This window comes from Carex rostrata, chromosome 2 (assembly GCF_964058835.1).
Source record: "Carex rostrata chromosome 2, lpCarRost1.2, whole genome shotgun sequence".
Lineage (NCBI taxonomy): Eukaryota > Viridiplantae > Streptophyta > Magnoliopsida > Poales > Cyperaceae > Carex > Carex rostrata.
In genome coordinates, this window is record NC_135919.1 from 16,006,937 (window position 1) to 16,030,876 (window position 23,940).

A 23,940-nucleotide genomic window follows, 5' to 3' on the forward strand; every position below is an offset into this window, starting at 1 on the left:
TAAGTTGGGTCCACCGCCTGATCAATTGTACTCTAGTAATCCTAGGTGTATCACGACCATCTCATCAAGTCATCAATTTCTTTAGAAAAGATTTAAAACTTTTGCTGCCTATGCACTCTCGTTCCCATTAGCAAATCAAAATGAAGTAACAACATGTGATCTCCCCAACAACCAGTCTAACATGAGACGAGTCAATGGCATCCGGGATCCACTATCTTAATCCTATAATTTTCATAAGATTTGTATGTCAGTGAGATCCTACAATGTATGCCATATATGCGATCCCTAAAGAATCAAAAAATTTATACACCAAACGAACAACTTAGTAATGTCTATTGACTAATTAGCAAGTAGACCAACATCTTTCATCATTTCTACCCCCCAACCTACTTATTATACACACCTCATTTGCTTTGCTTCTACTCCCTTTCATCCCACGCCTCTCTCTCCTAATGGCAGTTTCTCTTTCTAGTCTCTATATAGCAATTTGTGTGGCGGGTGACTGACAAGTCTTACCTGGTAATAACAAGACAATAGCCATCTTGCTCTACAAATTGCCATGACTAGAAAGAGACAGAAAATAAATATACTTTATGGCCGTAATGGGCCCCGTCCCCGTACAATCAAAACGCCACTTCCTAAAACTATTGACTTAATTGATAATTCCGTAACCGCTCTCTTAAAAAAGAAAAAAAAAAAATCTGCACTAGATAGCCAGAAAATTTATTTAGAGACCAAATATTCTACTTGTACTTGAGCACCCCATTTCCATTCTTCCAACGAAGCAACTCAATTTAGTTGTTATTTACTAAAAAATATACAAGAGATACATTCCCATCCAAAGCAGAAATCCAAAATATAACGATCTTTAGTTTTAATCAAAGCCCCTCTTAAATAGCGTCCATAAACACAGCACCTCACTCCCCTACTATCAAGTGATACCAATAATCACTTCACCAGTTCACCTTCCCCCCCTGTGTGCGTGCGTCTGCCTCACACAGTTTCTCTTTCCAGTGTAAAACCAAAGATAGAACGCCTCATGACCAACCTTCGTCCCTGCTCTCTCTTCTTACTCCTCTTGCTAAATTCTCTCTCCCTTCATACAACCATTGCTCTCACCCCAGATGGGCTCGCACTACTCGCCTTCAAGTCGGCCGTGTCGAACGACCCGCAATCATCCTTTGCTACATGGGATGAAACCGACTCAGACCCATGTCACTGGCCGGGCGTATCATGTGCCAACGTAACTGGATTCCCCTACCCACGTGTAGTTGGGTTAGCGGTCGCGCAGAAAAACATAACAGGCTACATACCATCTGAATTGGGTTCCCTTCTCTTTCTTCGTCGGTTAAACCTGCACGGCAACAATCTGAACGGAACAGTACCATCAGACCTTGCCAATGCCTCATCACTCCATTCTTTGTTTCTCTATGGGAATTCTCTAACGGGTCCTTTTCCTTCGTCTTTATGCAACCTCCCACGCCTTCAAAATTTAGACCTTTCATTCAATTCTTTGTCGGGAACGATACCCCTCGACCTGCGGAATTGCGGGCAGTTGCAAAGGCTTTTGCTATCAAATAATAAGTTCTCTGGACAAATACCATCAGGGGTCTGGCCTGAGATGACTGGACTGGTCCAGTTGGATATCTCCTCAAACCAACTCACTGGCTCGATTCCACCGGACCTTGGGCAGTTGAATTCCCTGGGTGGTACATTAAATTTATCACACAACCATCTCTCTGGTGAAATACCGGCTGAACTCGGCCGGCTTCCATTAACAGTAAGTCTTGATCTCCGGTTTAACAACCTCACCGGTGAAATTCCACAAGTTGGGTCGCTCGCAAATCAAGGCCCGACAGCATTTCTAAACAATCCAGGATTATGTGGTTTCCCTCTTCAAATCATCTGCCAGAACCAGGCACCACCGGCCCCGAGCATCAACCAAATCCCAGCTCCACCTGTTGAATCCGTTTCAGAAAAGAAAGGCCTGCGTGCTAATCTAATTATCCTTATCTCGATAGCTGACGCGGCTGGTGTCGCTCTAATCGGGATCATCATGGTTTACATATATTGGAAAATTAAGGACCGGAATAATGGATGGTGTGTTTGTGCCGGCAAAGGTAGACCAGGAGGTAGAGGGGGGGTGTGCACGTGGTGTGTGAATGGAGGAATGAATATGGAGTCGACAGATGGAGAGGAGGAGGAAGAGGGGGAAGGGAAAGAAGGGGAGTTAGTGGCAATGGATAAGGGGTTTAAGTTTGAATTGGATGAGTTGTTGAGATCGTCAGCATATGTTCTCGGCAAAGGAGGGAAGGGAATTGTGTATAAGGTGGTCATCGGGAGCGGGATACCAGTTGCAGTGCGGCGGCTCGGTGGTGGTGGAGGTGGAAGCGGAAGTGGAAGCGGCGATATCGGGGGAGAACAAAGGTATGCAATACTTTTAGTTCAGTGGAAGGGTGATTTATTATAATTAACTTGTTACCTTGAGTTCTACTAATCAGATTTGCTTAGAATGAAATAGGATATGTGGAATTATAATTTATAGTGATAAGTTGTTTTGCAAAATTGGTAAAATTAAGACCGTTAAACATAGCAATGGTCCAAATAACATGTCATGTTGTTGATACTGATCTTAAGTTCTGAATTGCATATTCATAACACCATTAACTTATTAATTACAACACCAACCACAAAATTAACATTTTAAAATGCATTTTTTAGATACAAGGAATTTGCGGCAGAGGCACAAGCCATCGGGAGAGTGAGGCACCCAAATGTGGTGAGGCTGAGAGCATACTACTGGTCTCATGACGAGAAGCTTCTCATCTCCGATTTCATCTCCAACGGCAACCTTGCGACCGCTCTCCGTGGTATGTACATAATTTCATCTCAATATAGTCGTTACTAATTTACATAGGATATATATTTTGGTTTAATTTTGTTGGTTTGTTAAATTGCCAAGCCATTGCATACAGAATCTATATCTTCAAGCAAATGCGTCAAGAACATATATATGAACATTAAATAGTTTAGCTTTAAAACATCAATTTGGCTCCTGAAAATTTCAAATGAAATATCTTGGACGCCCCAAGGAAAATTATATTAGCAGACAAAATTTTAATTAATGCTTAATTTATACATAAATGATATTTCATTAAATAAAATATAGAATATGCAGGCGTAAAATATGCACTACTTTACTGATAGATTGACAACTTTTTAGGCCTAAAGTAATTTTGTCAGACTAAATTAGTTGATGCCATTCCCTTGGAAATGAAGATCTTAGTTTGGTACCGGATATAAAATTACACAGTGAAATAATACCGGCAACTTTTGGACCTATTAGCACCAAACTTCAATGTCGTTTCTTAAAGGACAGAACAGGGGAGGATAACTGTACAAATCAAAAGTAACAGTCAAGCCATGTTTAGAATGGACCACGTTATAATATGACATACATAGTTTGTTAGCTGAGAGAGATTGCTGCGTCGTATTCTTTCTTCATTTTAAACAGTATTATCTGATCTGATCTGATCTGATCTGATCCATCTCTAACGTCCAGTTTGATCACACACACACAAAAAAAAAGGTAAAGAAATTGATCAGCATGTCACGTGCGCTGTTATTGCTTTTTATTGTTGATTGGCTACTAACATACCAACTAAAAACTATACACAGAGTAAGTCAGCTCCAGTAAATCTGATTCTAGGTTAATGTTACACAGTAACTAACGGACTTACTACAATTTGAGTCCGCTTTTGCATGCCAGTAGGGGTCCTACATACACACTAATAATTTTTCTGAATAATATCCCTATTATATCCTTATTATATTTGTATTATTTTTTCAGTACCTCTTCAAGTTATTCTTAAACTTAGAGTCAACAAAGTACTATCTACAAATAAAATTTATGATTTTATATATTTTACAAAATGTCAATATTTTGAGATATTATTTACATCATAAAATAATAAACTATTTCCGAATTATATTTGTGTTATATTCGAATCACGATTTGTAGATTATAGAGAATTATATTCAAATCACAAACTTGTCATCATGCTTTGCATATGTCAAAGCAGAGAAGTTGCCATAGGAGATCTCACCTGGTGGTGCAGTAAATTATTTTGGTGTCATTTGTGTTCAGGTCAATTCAGTGAATCTCTGTAGTCAATTGGACAAAACGGATGACGTGGAGGATCCTCTCAGCATATTTTGATTAAACATTAACTAGTATCCGACATAAAACATTATAAAATTAGCCCCTTAACAGCATTTAAATTATTACATGTAGTCAGAATGATGGCCTTTAACAACTTGTGTAGATAGTACTTTGTTGACTCTGGCAAAATTAAAGCATGACTATTAGAAACTTGGGTCAAAATTTGTTTCATTTATTATATTCGATGAATTCATTGCCCTGCTCTTGACTGGTAGGTAATAGGTTGGTGCCTTAATTTGCAATATATTAGTTGTAATACTTTACCAAAAAAGAGAGGAGAGCCCAAAGTAGAGGATTGTTGAAGCCTTTTTAGGCGCTTTCTACCGTGACTGACTTTTGCAATATCATCTTTCTAAGCGTTTGCAACTTTATGCAACAGAGAAAGAGAGGAAAAAGGGGAGAAAACCCTATTAAAAGAAAAGCTCCGTTTTGAAATTTGATCAAATCATGAAAGTGGGGGGGCCTCATGTGGGTTCATGAGGAACATAAGAACAAAACGCCTTAATCTCGAGGCACCTGCTTTTTCTTCAAAATGGAAATAAAATAAAATAAAACAAAACAAAACATGTCCTTGATCTTTCTCATCATACTTTTGGTAATCTTCTCCAATTTAATGAAAAATGGATCTCTCCTTGGTACCGTATGAGATGCGTAATCGTGCATTGTCCAGGTAACTTAAGGCAAAAATAGTGTTTAGCCTTGAATTATTATCATAGACTCTATAATACGGTTCATCATTGATTATCCTCTGCAACAAGTGTTGCCAGTCTTTGTGCATTTTAGACCACATTGTAGTCCACATTTTGTTTCATAGATATATCCTATAATATTAACAATGAAATACTTACTCTTCATTTTGTTAAATTTCTCTCCTTTTTTAATAGAACACATTAAGCTAGCTTCTAAATTATTCCCCATGATATGGTGTCCCTAGGATCCTGATGTAGTACCCACATGATGAAACACAAAATTTGGTGCTGGATTTAAATGTGCGTTTGTACATTTTTTTTAGCCGAAAGCTTTTAATAGGAAGTGGAATATAGTGAAAAACAGAGTTTCTTTTGTGTTTCTTTTTTGGTTAAGCTTTAATAAGAGAGTAAAGCAAATAAAAGACTGGGGACCAAATAGTACCTTGACCAGCTCAATTTATGAAAGCCCCTTGTGCTAGGTAACAACAAAAGTATCCCTTCTTGTCTCCTGGAGGAACAAAAGGGTAACCACTGCAACGGTCAGTACTGAATTTCAATAATTAGATAGGTATAAGTAAATGTGAGAGTGTGCGTCATATTTTTTCTAACTCAATATTCCAAAATTTTGCATTAATACATTGAATTTATTAAATCTTAAAGAAAGAAAAAAAAAAAAACCTAGCTAGGTGTGTCCTAATATTGATTCGCCCTTGAGAATGGCATGTTAGCATTAATTTTAGATCCATAATGTCTAATATTCAAGGATATGATGAGAAATAATTTTATAATTATTTTTAAGTTCACACATATTCTTACCATTTTTGTGTTTAAAAAAATATAACTTATAATTAAGGATATTTTTCAAAATATTTATGATCGATATACGGATATCCACTTACTGGCAACGGATGTGAATTTATTACATCGAGGAAATTTATAATTAATAATACTCAATAAGAAAAGACTAACATTCTGTGGCTTTATAATATAAAAAAGGGTTTAAATCTGGGATGGAATATTTCAATTTATATTATTTTAATTCAAATATAGTAATTTGAACTACATATTTACACGTGTCAACAGCAAAATTGTGTACACTTCAATTTCATTATAATTAATTGTATATATGCCATGATCGGTCCCAATTCTCTGAGTCATGTGTCCAGCCGCTACACAGTGTGGAGAGTAATTTGCATTCAATCACAAGCCACGCTGAACCTGTTATATTGAAATGTTTTAAATTTTAAAAAATATACGTAACTCTTTCTTTTCCTCATTTTACCTGTAACTTATTATATATATATATATATATATATAGATAGATAGATAGATATAATATGCTTTGCAAATTAAAGTGGATGTTTTAATTTGTGTTCATATCTCTATTTTTAAAGTTCAAATAGTCAATTCGAACTTTTCGACATGTTCTTCATATATATTGAAATGTATTTGGAGACCAAAATTTTTTACTATTTTTTTAGAATTTTTCAAAATCAGTGTTTTTTTCTGAATTTTTTAATAATAAAAAAATTCAGAAAAACACTATTTTGAAAAATTCTAAATAAATAGTAAAAAAATTTCAAAAAATGTAAAATTTGGTCTCCAAGCATATTTCAATATGAAGAACATGTATGAACACAAATTAAAACATCAATTTTAATTTGCAAAGCATGGTAGCCTATCTCTCTCTATATTTTCTCTATATATATATTTTTAGTGGAGTCCATTATTTGTGAAAGTTCAGAGTCATATGTGGTAGATTAAATTAGGGGTGCATAAAAAAATTTATGACTCATAACTTGTTCGAAATCAATTCAACTCGTCAATAATTCGAGTTGAAACTGACTCGAGTCCAAATAACTCGAGTTTATTGACTCGGTTGTCTTACTAGTTAAATCCAAGTTGTGTCGAAGTCGGTCCGGAATCAACTCGGTTGACTCATTGACTTGGTAAACTATGTAATGTTTTGTTAAATTCTGTACTATTTAATTATGTATTTGTCACTGTTTCATTATGTAAAGTTTTAAATTGTGTATTATTTTGATAAATTGTATACTATTTATTTTGTTAGATCTTGTTTTGATAATTTTTAATTTGATAAACTGTGTACTATCTACGAGTCACGAGTTGATTCGAGTTGACTCGATTTGTTTGTGAGTTGAATTTAAGTTGGAGTTTTTGATTCAAAACTGAATTAGCAATTCGGATTCAACTCGGCTCATAAATTTACGAGTTGAATCCAAATTGCCCTCAATTTGAACTCAACTTAGCTCACAAACAATCCTAAATGAAATGACAAAAATAGCAAAGGAAACTGCACTAGACTACCAGTACTCTTGAATTTTCAACTAACCTATTGATAAATGTTTTTTTAATGGTAAGGAAATATTTTATTTTAGACTTATTCACTCATAAATGCAATTTCTTTGCGTGGCAATGTATTATTCAATTGTTGGCGAGATGGGAGTAAGATTATTCTGACAATAATTAACTATTCTTTTTTATATTTTTCACGCCAATACATGTAGGACATTTCCAATTTTCTTAGGGGCAGTAGATCCGACACGTGAAACTTACGGATCAACTCGTTCCAGTCTAAGTCCGTATGAAATTTTAGACAGATTGGAACTGTTCAACGGCCGAATCTTTAGAAGTGGCAAACCAAAAATTTTCTTTATACCTAACCCAAGCAGCTTGTCAAAATACTTCTTAATTTTTTTTTATGGATATATGTTAATATTTACAAGAGATTTCAGTTTTTTTTTTAAGTAAAGATTGGAGATCAAGTTACCCAACTATTTAATATCCGTGTAATATAATAAAATATTTTCTCCATCTGAATTTCGAACCCATAATCTTTCACAGGAAGATTATGTACATTTGTCACTAGACAAAATAATAGTTATTTACAAGAGATTTTAGTTTAAAATAAATAAATTTTGTGTGCAGTCCTTTTGTTAGAAGGGCCGAGTACATATTGGTCATACACCTTATTTCTAGAATTAATTTGTCTAAGTTTGTCATATCCGGATCCTCTAAGATAACTAAAACTTTGAGTTTGGATTCGAATCATTCTATCAAGATCTGAACAAATCCGACTCAAATTATAGTTTATGATGTCACTTTAATATTTGTGTAAATTCTGATCAGGCGATCCGGATTCAAACTCAAAATTGAAGTTACCTTGGGAAATCTGAATTCTATTATTGTCTTCTTGGTCTGTTCTAGATATATTCTATAGCTTATCCAAATCTGATCCTTCTGACAAAATATGTCGACTCGTCCCGTGTCTGTTCCAATCCGTTCCGTTCCGAAAGAGGGTTCGTACGACTTTAGAGCGAGACTAGATAGTACGCTAGCTAATAAACTATACCAACTAATCATGAGAAAAAAACAAAAAACAAAAACAGTCACCTAATTTACTCGCAAAATAAGGCACGGTTGCAATTTCATCCCAGCATTAAAGCATCTGCTTCCCATTTGTTTAAGGAAGACCTACTTACTACTTGATCAATCAGTGATCTATATGTTGCAGTGAAATTCTATATATTGTAGGGAATCTATTCCTTTCAATAATAGTTTTGTTCTGTCGGGATCTATACCATGTGCTTTGAATTATTTTCTCTTTTAAATTGAAGTTCAGAAAAACAAAAAGAAAAAAAAACTCAAGTATGATTGGGAACTTAAACAAATAACTAGATACTCCCAGCTCATCGGTGATCAGTCAGTCTTACTTCTTTAATTTAGCTTACCAAGTATTTTCGTCACAAGTTAAATTCCAACTTTAACAAAGTAAAATGGAAAGAATTCATGGTACTGTAAAAGCATTCTAAGAATGAAGATAGTAAACTTCAATTCTTCATAAAACAAGTTTTTAAACTTTTGTGTGGATGAAAACTCCAGCTTAATTAGATCTTTAACCACAACCAATTAATTAACATGACACACTTTTTTTTTTGTCTTGCAGGCCGATCAGGTCATCCAACCCTATCTTGGTCGAACCGGTTGCGAATCATCAAGGGCGTGGCCCGCGGGCTGGCCCACCTGCATGACTGCAGTCCGAGGAAGAACGTCCATGGCGACATCAAACCATCCAATATCCTCCTTGACGGCGAGTACACCCCGCACATCTCCGACTTCGGTCTGAACCGCCTAGTTACCATCACGGGCAACACAATCGATACTGCGCCCTTCATGGGCCCACATCCCAGCCTCAGCACTGCTGCATTAACTAAAAAAACAAGCGGGCCTTTTGAGAGGCCCAGCCCGTACCTAGCCCCTGAGGCCCGAGTACCTGAGGCAAGGCCCACTCAAAAATGGGACGTGTACTCTTTTGGATTGGTGCTGATGGAATTGCTGACAGGGAAGCCACCTGAGATGGCATCTCCCTCAACCTCATCTGGTTTGCAACTGTCAGGTCTAGAACATGTGCCGGAGCTCGTCAGGTGGGTCAAGAAAGGATTCGAGGATGTCCGACCGCTCGGTGAGATGTTGGACCCGACAGTTCTTCAGGAGTCTCACGTGAAAAAGGAGGTGATCTCCATGTTTCATGTTGCATTAGCATGTACTGATGGGAACCCTGAGCAGCGGCCTCGAATGAAAACTGTCTCAGATAATCTCGACAAACTTGGTTCGTGAAACCCGGAGTAAAAATTCTTTTCGACAATTACAAAGGTGAATGTAGAAATGGTGTAATTTGTTTTACTTTTCAGTAAATGTAATTTCTTCTTCGGTTATTTTTTTTATTATTATTCTGGCTTGGTGGGGGCATGTTGTACCAGAAGTTCTGGAACAAGATCATTTAGAACACCAGAGCCTATGTTCTATTTCAAATTTTTTTTTCCAAATTATTTTGATCAAGTTTGATCTTGTGTATGGCTGTATAATGTAATAGTATATGGTAGGAGCATTGATATTGTTATAGCTGTCAGTTTTGAGAAAAATACAATCGTTAATTTTGAAGTTTCCATGCATAAATTATTGAGGGATTGTGTGCATAAAACTGGGAAATGTAGAATTACTGAGGATTTGTATGCAAAGACAGGCTGATATTCTTTGCCTTGTGCCTATAATCAAAGATCGACCTATACTGGAGTTGTGGCCAAGCCGCAACAGAAATGCTCTCTTCACACTTTTGGGGAAATTTCATGTATACCCCTCAAAACTATCTAAATTATGTACTAATACTTTTAGTACCCAATGGAACTTTGGGAGTTCTCCATTTCATCAAAAAGGGAAGACAAAAAAAAGGAACACATTCTTGAAAGGAAGTCCAGTTTTGAATAACAATTGTAATACCTCGAAAAATAGAATCCGAACTAATCCAAAAATGTTAAAATTGAGAACTGAAATAAAAACAGAGAGGTGTAAAAGAACAGAAAAGATCTTTATTTTAACTATTTCCGGAATTACAATTTGTCTGTCATGGTTTGTAACTTCCATGAGTCAGAGGTTTATTATTAATCTCTACAAGGCTTTTAAGTAGATTTCAACGGAGACAAGTCCTTGCCTGTTTGTTGCATATATATCAATATATTTTCAGAATATAAAATGACCAGATCATGATATATCATGCATCTTTTTGCAACTCTGATATGACCGCCCTGAAAAAAATATATTTTCTCAGGTTTTCTCACAACCGTAGCTTCATAAACTTTTCTGTTTACCGCTTGTTTTTGCATGCGCAGCTCTCTCTTTCTTGGGACAGAACCTATGTAAAGTTGAAACCAAGACAGCTTAAAATATCACCATGATTAGATAATTTATTTCTCCCTCAGCATTCCGGTAGAAGGATGCCAAGTTGATAAAATTCAAATTAAAATGCAAAGAAATGTATTTAAAATTTTGGCACTAATTCAAATTGATGATATTTGAGGCCTCAGAAGCTCAATATCCTTACTAGATTGTGATTAAGACCAGTGTATCTTATTTAATTACTTTCTTTTTGAAGACCAATGCATAAAATATTACTAATTCAAAATTTATAACATTTTATTTGATTTGTCAAAAGGACTCTAAAATTCACTCCTTTGTTATTTGTTCCTCAATCCATGTATTTCAACCTTTAAAGTCTTATATATATGATGAAGAAAATGTCAATCTCAGATTATCTAATATTGAAAGTGAGACGGATGAATCCGATACTTTTGAGTAATTATCAATTCTTCAGGAGTTTTTTTGAGAGGAACTCAGAAGTAAAATAACTTGATGAGAAAATTCAAACATATAGGATATTACTTTTTGTTAAACCTGATGTGCATTAAGTTCAAATTCTGTAGTATCCTATTTTTAAAATGGTGACTGATGATCAAGGCAGTACATATAGACAAAATGTACTTTCCAAATGGTGCATATATCGTTAACATAAAATTTTAATGGAGTACTACTAGACAATCATCTGTGCAATTTTCGTAACCCTCTTTTCATGCAACACAAAAGTTGATGAAGACCAGATACCTGTAAATGTGTTTGCAGATCTTTAATATGCTGAACTGCTAGGTCTAACATGTCAGCTGTGCTTGTTTGCTGTACAAAATTTCACAAGTAAACCACATATTTACAATGAGTCGTGAAACCTATTTTATTTTTTTGTTTAAATCGTAAAAGGGTAACCATGTATCCTCGAACAAACCTAAAACTGAAGAAATTAATTAGAGTCTAAACCACACCATAATCATGACGAGCAGCAAGGTATAAAAAATAACCATATAATTTTTACAACACCGTATCAAACTGGAAGATCAATTTAGTCTTGTTCATCATTTTTTTTCTTTACTTTTTGTTTGTTTATTATTTTTTGTGTTCAATTGGGGACAGAACTACAGTCAAATTGCGAGAGATGAAATTTCCGTGCATTAATGTTACGGATAGCATGCCTTTCACCTACAAATAAACCACACAAAAGAACCAGGAAGTTTGTCACCCCTTCAACTAGAAATATTACCTTCTCCATATTTGGCACAAGCTCTTGAAGCTTTCTCAGCTTCTCACTGATTCTCATTCGTCTCTCCTACAAAAAAGTAAGAAATTAAGCGAATAGGAAACAGATTGTTTCAAATCGAGCATGCCCTCAGTAACATAAGACATGCCTTTTTTGAAACATAGATGGTTTGTACTCAAAATAAATGATATGCATCTGATACTCTTAGGTTTATTGAATGATTTACCCTCTCAGCGATACTCCGGGGGTGAGTTGCACACCCACGTTTTGCTCGTACTTTAAAGGGAACTTGATCTTGTTGCAATTGGAAGATTTTCTCAAACCGTCCCATTTCTGCTGAGGCCTTTGGCAGGCTAAACTAAAATAAAGAAAAAAAGTGATTTAAAATCAATTAAATAGCATATTTTGTCCTAAAAGACAAAAAAACAAAGAGTAAGGCTACGGTGCTACGGCAAAATATTTGAGTTTTTAAAATTCTAACGGTTGATCCAAACCGTTCATCTTGTTCTCCATATTAATATGTGTTTGGAGACCAAATTTTACATTTTTTGAAAATTTTTTACTATTTTTTTAGATAGGTAGAAAATCAAATATCTAAATAGTGCAGAATTTTTTAGATCAAGTGATTTTCTACCTATCTAAAAAAATAGTAAAAAATTTTTCAAAAAATATAAAATTTGGTCTCCAAACACATTAATATGGAGAACAAGATGAATGATTCGAATCGACTGTTAGAATTTTGAAAACTCGAATATTGAGCCGTAACACCGTAGCCTTACTAAAAAAATAGCATATTTATAAAATGAAAATCTTCTTTTTTCTTTATTTTTATAGACATTATTGGTTATTCAATTAACAAGGTTGACATACAAGCAATGCCATATAGTATATTAAATGTCAGATTTCAATATCAGTAAGTTCTACGCAAGTAAAAGTTAACATAGGAGTGTTCAAATACCTCCATTTTTTTTTGTCTCCACCATATCTCTATTTTTAAAAACATTAATAAATCAAAATTTAAATCATAAACATCAAAATAAAACTGTTAGATGTGATCTATGTTATTTCCTCTATGTGCTTATAAAATAAAATATCTATTTCAATATTGTTTTCATGTGAATCAATCATTTGAAAAATCAATGTCTAGAAATTATTCACATAAGTACGTTTTTATAAACTCTTGATGACAACTAAAATAAAGTTAAAATGTCACAATTTTTTACACATGCATAGATGAAATGATATAGACCATATCCAACGATTTTAGTTTGACTTTTAAGTTTTAAATTTTGAGTTATTAAAGTTCTTAAAAATGAAGGCATAGTAGAGGCACAAAAAATAGAGACATTTGAATCCTCCTCAAGTTAATATATACAACTTGTTAAAGAAGCTCGTAGCTTGATTTATAAGTAGTATTTCTTCCGAAAATTTTATTTGTACCATAAAAAAAAAAAATCAAAATAACTCTGTTTGGTCAGAATTCGAGATTTACTCAGGCCGCAGATTGGTTGTGCGGACTCAAATATAGAGGTCCACATAGCCATTCCGCAGCCCCTGATTGAGATCGGCCAAACCAATCTGCGGCCCCACCTTTTTGTTTTTTTTTACAAAAAAAGTGCCAATCAATTTCTGTGCATCTTTTGTTTTTATAAGCTAACGAAATTTATTAGCACAGAAATCCATCTTTTGTGTTTTAGCTAAAATTTTATTGGCATAGAAATTCATCTTTATAAGCAAACAAAAAAATTTAAAAAAAAAGAGAAAAAAAGTGGGGCCACAGATTGGCTGTGCAGACCTCTATATTTGAGTTTGCACAACCAATCTGTGATCTAGGTAGAACTCAAATTTCCAAGAGTGTTTTGATTTTTTTTTTTTCTTTTGTGTGCTATAAATAAAAATTTCAGAGTATTTCTTACTTGGGAGTCCATGTCACTATATGCTGTCATTATATCGCAATCGATGCCTTTGCTTCTTTTGCCAGGAGATGTTGCAAAATTGATTGAATCAGAGTGTTCATCCCATGAGCTGATAGTAAATCCATTACCCATATAATTAGAGGGCCCCGCATGTTCATGATCTGCCTTGTTTGACATATTTCCATTTTCTTGTATTTGACTTTGAGTGAAGCTTCTGTTTCCAGATAATCTTAATTTCAGTTCTCTATCGACTGGTGCACCTGTCATATCATATATATGTTGTGAAAATATGAGCATTTGTAGCTAGAAAAAAAATCTAGTACCACTTGGTAGTTCTGGTACATGTAAATTCATATCAGTTTGCAAAGAACCATAGACAAGAATTGAGTCATAAATTTCTAATCTGTTTGGGTCTAGACATATAGTTGAAATATGCTGAAAGCACAGATAGGCAATAAAAACTTTCATGTTAAAGTTAGTGCTATAAAGGGTTTTAAAGAAATCTAAAAATTAAAAGAAGCCTTGGTTGTTTTTCACAAAATATAGATGTTACTTTTCTATTAACAATTTCAAAGCAAGAGGCCACACAAGATCCTATTGCATCACATAAAGATAAATAAATAAATAATAGTTTATTATATAAAAGTAGATTCAATCTTCTTTTTCCTTAATTTATAACAAAATGAGCATCATCTATAAGAGGACAAAAATAATAAAAAATAAAAAATTATAGATAGAGCATCCTTGCCTCCTTGGTTAACCTAAACGAACAATAAACAAAGAGAAAAATAACTCAAGACTTGTGTTGGAGTTGGACCGATTAGTTGACCTACCTAACCTAGGCCTTTCATTGTCATTGGCCGAGCAAATGGACCCACAACACAAAGGGAAAGTCTACTTTGTAAACCTAGGAGGTTACTTTGGTCATTTTGCTTTCATATGCAAATGCAAGCAACCATTATGGATAAGAATAAAATGGCGCGTGTTTCCCCAACGCTCTTTTTAATAAGTTGACAAACAGCCTTCAGCCGTTGGTTTTGCTTTAGCTGGTTTTTACTTTGTTTTCCTTTTCCCTTTTTTTTCTCTTTCCTTTTTTTTTTTTAAATTTTTTTTAGGGAGGGGCTGTTGTTGGAATGGAAGAAGACACCATTTTGGATAATAAAATTTTCAGAAAAAAAAAACAAAATTTGCAAGTATAAATTTGCATAGAATTTCCGTTGGTCACAGAATCTTTATAAGAAATTTTGTAATACAACACATACAAGTTGTACTAAAGTAATTGCAAATAACCAACCTACAGAGATATTGCATTGATGAAATAGTGATACAACAAAGATTCTAATTCTGATTCTGTTAGAATGTACCATTGAACAGAAGTAATTTATAGAAGCTTAATATTTTTAATTTTTCACCAACATCAAAAAAGTTATATTTCTCGTGGCAGCATTGAATACTCCATTGACACGTTACAGAAAATCAATCACAAACTTTTTGTTTACTCAGATAAACCCTCAGGCTCTGTTCTGTTTTCATTTGAGAATGTGCATGAGCACAGAAATTAAATTGAAAAATATTATTTTTGTACTAATTTTTTTTTCTCACAGAAACAGTAACGCGGCCGATCGAACAGGGTCTTAGCTCTGTGCAAATGCCCAACAAAATTTGGTACTAAATTAATTAGCTGACAATAACGTAAAAAGAATTAGGATTTGCACAACAACACCCACTCTTATTATTAAAATATAGATCATTTTGTACCAAGTCACTTAACTTTTTAACTCCAGTATTGAGTGCTGAAAATATTGAACAAAAAAGGGGCAATAGTATGAAAAAAAAAAAAAAAATCCTATCAATCCGTAACTCGCCTTTTTAACATCAAATCAGAATTCTAACTAAACCAAAAGTTCAACTTAATAACAAAAAGCATGTTGGGAAGAAAAAAAAAAAAAAATAGAGGAAAAAGATTCCCGCATACCATGATCAAGTAAGAGATGCGAGAAGAATCCCGGAGGCGAACTATCATGCCGCGTCATATGGCTCTCAGTAGCAGCAGATGCAGAGGTGGTAGCACCAGAGATGAGTTTACTTCTCGAATCGGATACATCAATCGATTGAGAATTCCCAATGAAAAGCCTCCCAAGAGGTCCTTCTGATCCATTGGAACCAGTCCCATGGAAGTTTACACCGTTGCCAGCAGCACTGGACATGACAGAATCAGCGAGGCCTGTGAGAAGAGAGCCTGGTGCTGAGTCATAGCTTGTCAGACGGGATGGCTGCCCCATTGATGTGAACATTGTTTTTTTGGTTGCGGGGAAGGGCGAGAGGGGGGATGGGGGTGATGGGTTGGGGTTGTACAAAGATTCCAAGTTTGCTTTGCGGCTGTGTCTCTCAGTCTCTGTGCCCCAGTTGCCTTTAATAGTAATAAATAAATAGAAATAAAGTACAGTTGGGATCTTCTGTTTCTCTGCTTTCTATAGAATTTTGTGTTATTTCTTTGCCTGTTGTCTTGTTATGAACTTATGACTAGTGACTAGTGAGTGAGTTGTGAACAAGTCAATCAACTGTGTTCGAGTTCTTAACCTACCTACTGAGTACTGTTATTGATGGTCTGTATATTTACATTTTGAATTGTTAACTGATACCTAACCTGGATATATCAGGAGAAAACACTAAATACGTACTATGCTGTTTAGAATTTGTAGCGTTTATTTTGCAATTAATATAATTAATTTAATTGTTTATTTGTGATGGTACAGGGTACAATGGTACATGCAGCTTCTTGGTACACTAATGCACTAAACGTAATTATCAACACCGGAAATAGCATGTGCATGGTTTAATAAATGGTTGAATATTTTTTACTATATTCCGATTTTTATTGAAACTTTTTTTTTTCTTCCGTCCATTTGATTTGCTGAAATTTTGAGAGAAACCATGACTTGGTTTCATTTGATGTCAACTTTAAGGAAAATAGTGTACTGAGTTGACAAGGCAGCATTGCCATCCAATAAGGCACAAAAGTAGAAATAGAATTAAACATCACAGAGCGAAGAACCTATTTGGATGTTTACTCTATATAAATGAACTCGAATTGGACAAAACGGTCAAGCTTTCTTCTATATTTAAAGAAAATAAGAAAATTCAAACCGGTCATTAGGAAAACAAATTATTGGGAAAGGAAAAAAAATCAGTTGTGTGTCCCGTTTATTTTCTGAGAAATAACACTACTATTCTCAATTAAAAATGTAACAATATTATGCTCAGTTAAAAAAATGCTTGCAACAGGCCAACAGTTCTTGCTGAATGCATGCTGTTGATACTAACACAATAAATTTTTATTTTAACACAACAACTTTAAATTTTTAAAATTTATAGACAATTTTGCCCTCTATATATATTTCCTTTCAAATGTTAATGTTAATCCCCGGTGATTATACAATCTTTTATCACAAGAACCATTTATTAGTTACTATATATACTTTATTGTTAGATTTTCATCTAATTTGAAATAATAACCAACACATCAGAGGTTGTACATCAATGATTTTAACTTTCGTTACATATGTATTTCGGTGCTCTTTTGTTTCAAAATATTTAGTTTGTATGAGAAATATAAAAATAAATTTTACTATATGATATATCATTTTTTGTTTAACAAATTTAACTTGCTTAGTTTATTTTAATAACTGCATATAGAAATTCAAACTAACAACCACTTAAAATAAAGCTGCAATAAAAGTATAAAATTATTATTGCTAACCAAATATTATGCTTTAATAACATAGGAATAATAAATTATAATTTATTTATTTATTTTCAACTCAATAATGAAGTTTATTTTCAAAATAATGTTGATTGAGAAAAGTCGTAGGATGAACTCTTTAATTCATTAATTTATGTTGAGGTTAAAGATTGATTATTTCTAATATTAACCCAAGTTTATTAATTTGACGTATTCTTTTATATTACCTTGAAGCATTTATGTTCAGATGATAATTTCAAAACTATTAATTTATTTTTAATATGGTCATATATCCTGTTGTCATATAATTTAATAATAGATTTTATTTGCCTCAAAAAATTAAGATAGATAATAAATTAACATCGGATAAAAAATATTTAGATTATTTTCTATCAAAATAAAAAATCACATTGACATACATATTTATTTTGATGAACTAAACATGGGACCAAATAAAAATAATTACAATAATTAATGTAAGAAATTCTGAAATTAGATAGTTAAGAAGGGGCAAATTGTATAGGGATGGTTAACCAATTAGATAAATATATTTTTATTTATTCATATTAATTGCTATATGTTATTTATTTTCATAACTTAAACTTACCTCCAAAACATTTTAATTTCAAAGAATAGAAAATAATAAATTAAAAAATTCATTCTTTACAGATATAAAAAATTATTCCATTAAACAACTCTATTAGATAATACTTTTCTGTCAGTGCAAAGTGTATTTTCAATCAATAGAGTTTCTAGTATTTTTTTTATTGAATTATGATAATATATATGAATGTAGTTTGTACTCTTTTTTCAAAACTCAACAATGTAAAATTTTTAAGTAATCATTTCTATAAAAGTGAGAAAAAACAAAACAAATTGCTATGTATGAAATGAAGTATTTAATGATATAAATTCGACTAAAGTCACTAAAAAGAAAGTTTGTTTTTACTATTATTTTTTGCTGCAAAAAATAATTGCTTAAATTTTTGTTATTATACTTCTCAAATTTGACAAATGAAAATTCTCATATAAATTTTACTAGATGTTTAGTTATGAAAATAAAAATAATTAATCAGTGACCTTTAATATAAAGAAATCACTATTCTAGAAAAAATATGGTATCTAGAGAGAATTTTAGATAAGGACAAATTTGTTCATACAAGTAAAACTTTTGAAGTTGTTGTGTTAATAAAATAAATTATTGTGTCAATATCATCACCACTTGGGACTTGGGAGTATTGAAAATAATTTTACAAATATTTTGAGTAAAAATTAAAGATCAAAACACTTAACTATTTAATATCCATAAAAGTTGGTGCATTGTTTTTACTATTTTAGATCAAAAACTGATTCTTATAATTTTACAAGTATGAAATAAGAGAGCAAATCTGAACGCATGTGTCGATCTGGATTTATTTTGTTTCAATTCTTTCAATCTAAATAGGATGAAATGAACGAAAACTTGACTTCCCCAACCTAAAAAAAGTAATTAGAAGAAATCGGTTGCGGTGCTAGAACTTTTTGTGATAATAACGTTGTAAACTTTTAATAGTAAAGAATCAGAATATAATTATTACATAAGATTGGGACCCTTTTCTTTTTGCGTGACACATGACAAAAGGTAGGTGATAAAATAGCAAAGGACAACATTATCATGGGAATCAGATCTCCTGCCCCTGGGATGCAGGAAATTCCTACCCCCAGAGTCACTGCGGGGTGGACCCGATTACTGTTAAAGGGTTAAAGTTAACTGGTTTACTGTTACTAGGGGCCCACTCTGCAGTGACTCTGGGGGCAGGAATTTCCTGCCCCCAGGGGGGCAGACGATTCGACCCCATTATCATGAACAATAGTCAGCATTCCTCTTTATATATTACTCTAGTTTCATAGTACTTCTTAATTAGCTAAAAATCTCAATTATATAAATAAAATCACCCATAACTTTAATAATTTTGTGTTGATAGTACAACAGTGGGGAAGTTATAGGAACTTAATTACTGTATACTATTGAAGGATGCTAATTTTGTAGAAATGATATGTGGGGCAGTACTTTGGTCTCTTTGGTTGGATTGCAACATGATTGTGTTTTGTAATGACAATATTTTAAATTTCAAGTTTTAGGTTCAAAGGTTATTTCACTTGCTTTCTTTTAGACTTCTCGACAGAAAACATATTTAATTAAGCAACTAAAGCTTATTATGCCTTGTAACGTGAATGACCTGTTATTCAATAATTATAAATGTCATTTAATACTGTATCAAGTTTTGTATTTTTTTTTTTGGGAAAAAACCCTAGCTGTCTTAGCCATCCATCACCTCCTATCCCCTATCGCCTTCCTCCAATCAGCTACCCTTCGCTCCTCCTCCACCGCCGCCTCCCGCTCCTCTCCAGAGGAGCGGGATGATCCATACCACCAGATCCTTCCCCCTTCTCTCTGCCTTCTCAACTCCTCTTCATCTCACTTCTCCACTCTCTTCCACCTTTGTCCACCACCCCTTCTCATCAAGAAAACCTAGTCACCATCAAGCCCTACCCCTCCTTGTCTCCATCTCTTCTCCAATCCGTCAGAAGAAGAGATATTTGATGATAATAACCCTAGTCATAATTTATCTCGTCTTTCGGCATTTTCCTGTCCTCCTCCACCACTGTTGGCAGCAATAGCCCTAGTTGCCATCCCACCCATCTCCTAACATCACCACCTCCGCACTTGACTAGCCGATGTTGAAGGTCATAGTGTCTACCACTAAAGGAGAGGGTTTGTTTATTTTGTTGTTTTAGTTGTTTGTGTTATTAGATGTTAAGATTTAGAAGTTGATTTTAGATCTGGATGTTTTTAAAAAAAAATGCTAATGTAGTTTGATGTGTGCGATGTTCTGGATGTAGAACGATGGATGTAATTTTATGTTTTAATTAATAAAAATTATACTTGACAGTCACTGCTAAGAATTTCAAACAAACAAACAAAAAAGATGTGAAGGACCGGTTAGGTACAATGATGGCCATTTCCATGGGAGATATCCAGTTTACAATCCTTACGAATGGAGGAGGGATAGTTTTGGATGGTGAAGATGAGTTGCAGATGGTGTCTTGGTTGAATATGGAAGATGTAGATCCTTAAATGCAAATTCTTACTTTTATAGTTGTTGTTAACATTTGTTTTGTGTGCTTTTTTGAATTGTTAGCTCTAGGTTTTGATTTCTGATGTTGTTGGTCTTTATGTGGTTGTTGGATGGTAGTTCCTTTTTGTAAGTAGTGTGTAGCTGGTACCAACTTAGTGGTACCGACAATATTGTGTAATATTTTAGTTTTATTTTAATGAAAATCGGTGACAATGCCACTTCTTTCAAAAAAATTAAATAAATCTTTATGAAGCTAATTGTTTTTTTAACACTAATTGACAAGCCCCGCTACAAATCTCTCCCACCAACAAAGAAAATGATCTAAAAAATAGCTCTATCTCTTTCTTTTTTTCTCTTAAGAAATATTTTTATGCACTTGTCATCCTTGTTGAAGTTTACAGTTTACAGTTTACAGTTTACAGGTGGCATAATAAATTCATACTTGAAAGAAATGTAAAATGTTTACACAAATTGTCCAACTTCCAAATTCATTTATTAATTTATAGCATTTTAATTTTACTATTAAAATGCTGAAATTTAGTAATAGAATTTGAAAACTTGGAGTTAGGGTAAATATTTAATTTTTAAGAGAACCACACTGTTTTCCAAATATGTAGATTTGAAACCCAATTCAGTTGGAATTTAATAAAAAAAATTACAAGTACTTTCTTCACTAAAAAAAACATTTTACTTTTTGGACAAATTCCTCTGTTCCATTGGAAATTGATACCAATACAAGAATTTAAAGTAAAAATATCAAATGTTAAGCATTTGCATCATGTTTGGTTGTGGCCTAAATGGTGTAATAAGGAGTTTAGGCCTCGTTATTCCACCAAACGTGTCTTAATTGAGCCGAACTATGATGGCATAAGCCGATCTTTAGGCCGGCCTAAATTAAGCCACCTCACATAGTGGTTTAATTTTTATTCCACCTCGTGGCCTAACTTGAATGATTATAATAATATTTTATTTGTATATAATTACTATATTATTGTTAATAATTATTATTAGTAATAATTATTATTAGTATATAATTATATAATTAATATCTTATATTGTTAATATATTAAATAATTATTATAATAATTATTATATAATTAATATCCTTTTATTGATAATAATTATTAATAAATTATTATATAATTATTATGTTATATTGTTAATATATTAATAATGTGTAATTAGTATCTTATTAACGATATATAACTATATAATTAATATGTTATATTGTTAATATATTAAATAATTATTATAATAATATAATAATATTTTATAGTTATTATTAATATATTAATATTATATAATTAGTATCTTATTATTAATAATTATTATTAATATATAATTATATAATTAATACCCTATATTGTTAATATATTAAATAATTATTATAATAATATTATAATATATTACTATTATATAATTAATATTTTTTTATTCATAATTATTATTAATATGTAATTATATAATTAATATGTTATATTGTTAATATATTAAATAATTATTATAATAATATTACAATATATTATAGTTGTTATTAATATGTTAATATTATATAATTAGTATCTTATTATTAATAATTATTAATAATTTGTAATTATATAATTAATAATTAATATTCTTAATATAGTAAATTATTATTATAATAATATTATAATATATTATAGTTGTTATTGATATATTAATATTATATAATTAGTATCTTATTATTAATAATTATTATTAATATATAATTATATAATTAATATTTTATATTGTTAATATATTAAATTATTATTTTAATAATATTATATAATTAGTAATTGTTATTAATTTATAATTATATAATTAATATTATAATTAATATTTTATTATTAATATTATTATTAATATATAATTAATATTTATATTGTTAATATATTAAATAAATTTTATAATAATATATAATATATTACAGTTATTATTAATATATTAATATTATATAATTAGTATCTTATTATAAATAATTAACCAATTTAGACTTTTACTAAAACTTTAGTCTTCCACCAACTCTAACCAAACAAGAAATAGTTTAAGCTATGATTTAACTTTAGGCCTCAACCAAACATGAATAATTTAAACCGGCCTAAGTTGGAATAACCAATTTAGACCTCCCGAGCTTTAGGCCACAACTAAACATGGGTTGGTTACTGCCGAGAAACTTAGTTGGCTTTCAGCATTTCAATTAAATTCTAAATTATTGGTTTACCCCGAAATTTTTATTTTAACCATCTCCACAAAATATATATAAATAACTCTTATTTTTCAAAAAAGAAGAAGAAAAAAACAGTTTTTATCCTGTCCGTCAATTGAATTGATCGCCAACCAATTGACTTGGCGGACAACCCATTAACCGGTCTGCCAATGAAATTGGCGGACATGTTATTCTCTTATAAACATGTAAGATTGAAATGAATTGAAATGTCTTTTGTCGTATTATATTTATCGTTTAATTTGAAATATCGTATTAATTATCTTTTGTAATTAGTTTGTCGTAAATATGTATAAAATTATATAGAGATAAGTAATGATAACAAATACAAAATAACTAAACAACTAAATAAGTAACGATAAAAATAAATATCAAATATACAATAGTCATAATCTCTAACAGATCAACTAAAGAACTACAGACACGTCGTGCCGCTCATTGACATCATGGCAAGCTGGTAAAGACCCATCTGTCGCAATTACACTACCATCGCTTTGTTGTACTGTATCTTAGTCCGGTTATGACGAATTGTCGTACCATCTCCGGCATGCATTTAGTTTAAACGAAAATACAATAAAATTAATCTTATATGGATGTAATATTATAAAAAAGTATAATACAATATAACTAAATTAAATCTTAACCCTGCCACCTCTATCAAGTGCTCACGGTTTGCGAATCAAAAGTACTTTCAATAATAGAATACTCCCCTCACTAATAGAAATAACACCTTTCTATTGGTATACCCTTACGAATAGTCACTTTTTACTCTCACAGATACTGTTCTATTCTTCTAGTAGCTAGTCGTGAACGAAGTCCTTGCAAGACCGAATATTCAGAATCTCTCTGTAGGAAACCTTAGCGCGCTCAGACATCGCATGGGGGTGGGTAGGGGTTTTCATTGGGTCCGGTTTAATCATTTTTGAACCGAACCAAATTAGTTTGGACTAAACGGTTCGGTTTGTTTTTTAAAACCAAAATATAACTTTAGTTTGGTTCGGTTTGGAAATTTTCAAAACCAAAATAACCGAACTTTTATATGTTATGAATTTGGTTCGGACCGCCTCAGTTTATTTCTTAATATC

General features: G+C 32.4%; 2 protein-coding genes across 2 annotated transcripts; one reads left to right on the top strand and one right to left on the bottom strand.

Annotated features, from left to right (window-relative positions):
• The first annotated feature begins 693 nt into the window (after window positions 1-693).
• On the top strand, window positions 694-9,854 carry LOC144545512 (Leucine-rich repeat protein kinase family protein). The gene is made up of 3 exons (XM_078294081.1): window positions 694-2,427; window positions 2,722-2,870; window positions 8,879-9,854. Exons 1-3 carry the CDS (start codon window positions 1,040-1,042, stop codon window positions 9,547-9,549), a joined length of 2,208 nt encoding a protein of 735 aa, XP_078150207.1. The 5' UTR covers window positions 694-1,039; the 3' UTR covers window positions 9,550-9,854.
• Window positions 9,855-10,276: 422 nt separating this feature from the next.
• Window positions 10,277-16,139, bottom strand: LOC144545539 (basic helix-loop-helix (bHLH) DNA-binding superfamily protein). The gene is made up of 6 exons (XM_078294110.1): window positions 15,743-16,139; window positions 13,768-14,027; window positions 12,078-12,209; window positions 11,855-11,920; window positions 11,368-11,436; window positions 10,277-10,621 (listed from the first exon to the last, which is right to left on the bottom strand). Exons 1-6 carry the CDS (start codon window positions 16,059-16,061, stop codon window positions 10,574-10,576), a joined length of 894 nt encoding a protein of 297 aa, XP_078150236.1. The 5' UTR covers window positions 16,062-16,139; the 3' UTR covers window positions 10,277-10,573.
• Between the last annotated feature and the right edge of the window lie 7,801 nt (window positions 16,140-23,940).

Excerpts from the sequence above, each read along its gene's own strand:
- LOC144545539 (XM_078294110.1), bottom strand. The coding sequence starts at position 16,061 with ATGTTCACATCAATGGGGCAGCCATCCCGTCTGACAAGCTATGACTCA. Across the intron at positions 14,028-15,742 it reads GCATCTCTTACTTGATCATG|GTGCACCAGTCGATAGAGAA; the intron begins GTATGCGGGAAT and ends ATGATATGACAG. Across the intron at positions 11,921-12,077 it reads CCCGGAGTATCGCTGAGAGG|GAGAGACGAATGAGAATCAG; the intron begins GTAAATCATTCA and ends ACTTTTTTGTAG.
- LOC144545512 (XM_078294081.1), top strand. The coding sequence starts at position 1,040 with ATGACCAACCTTCGTCCCTGCTCTCTCTTCTTACTCCTCTTGCTAAAT. Across the intron at positions 2,428-2,721 it reads GATATCGGGGGAGAACAAAG|ATACAAGGAATTTGCGGCAG; the intron begins GTATGCAATACT and ends TGCATTTTTTAG. Across the intron at positions 2,871-8,878 it reads CCTTGCGACCGCTCTCCGTG|GCCGATCAGGTCATCCAACC; the intron begins GTATGTACATAA and ends TTTGTCTTGCAG.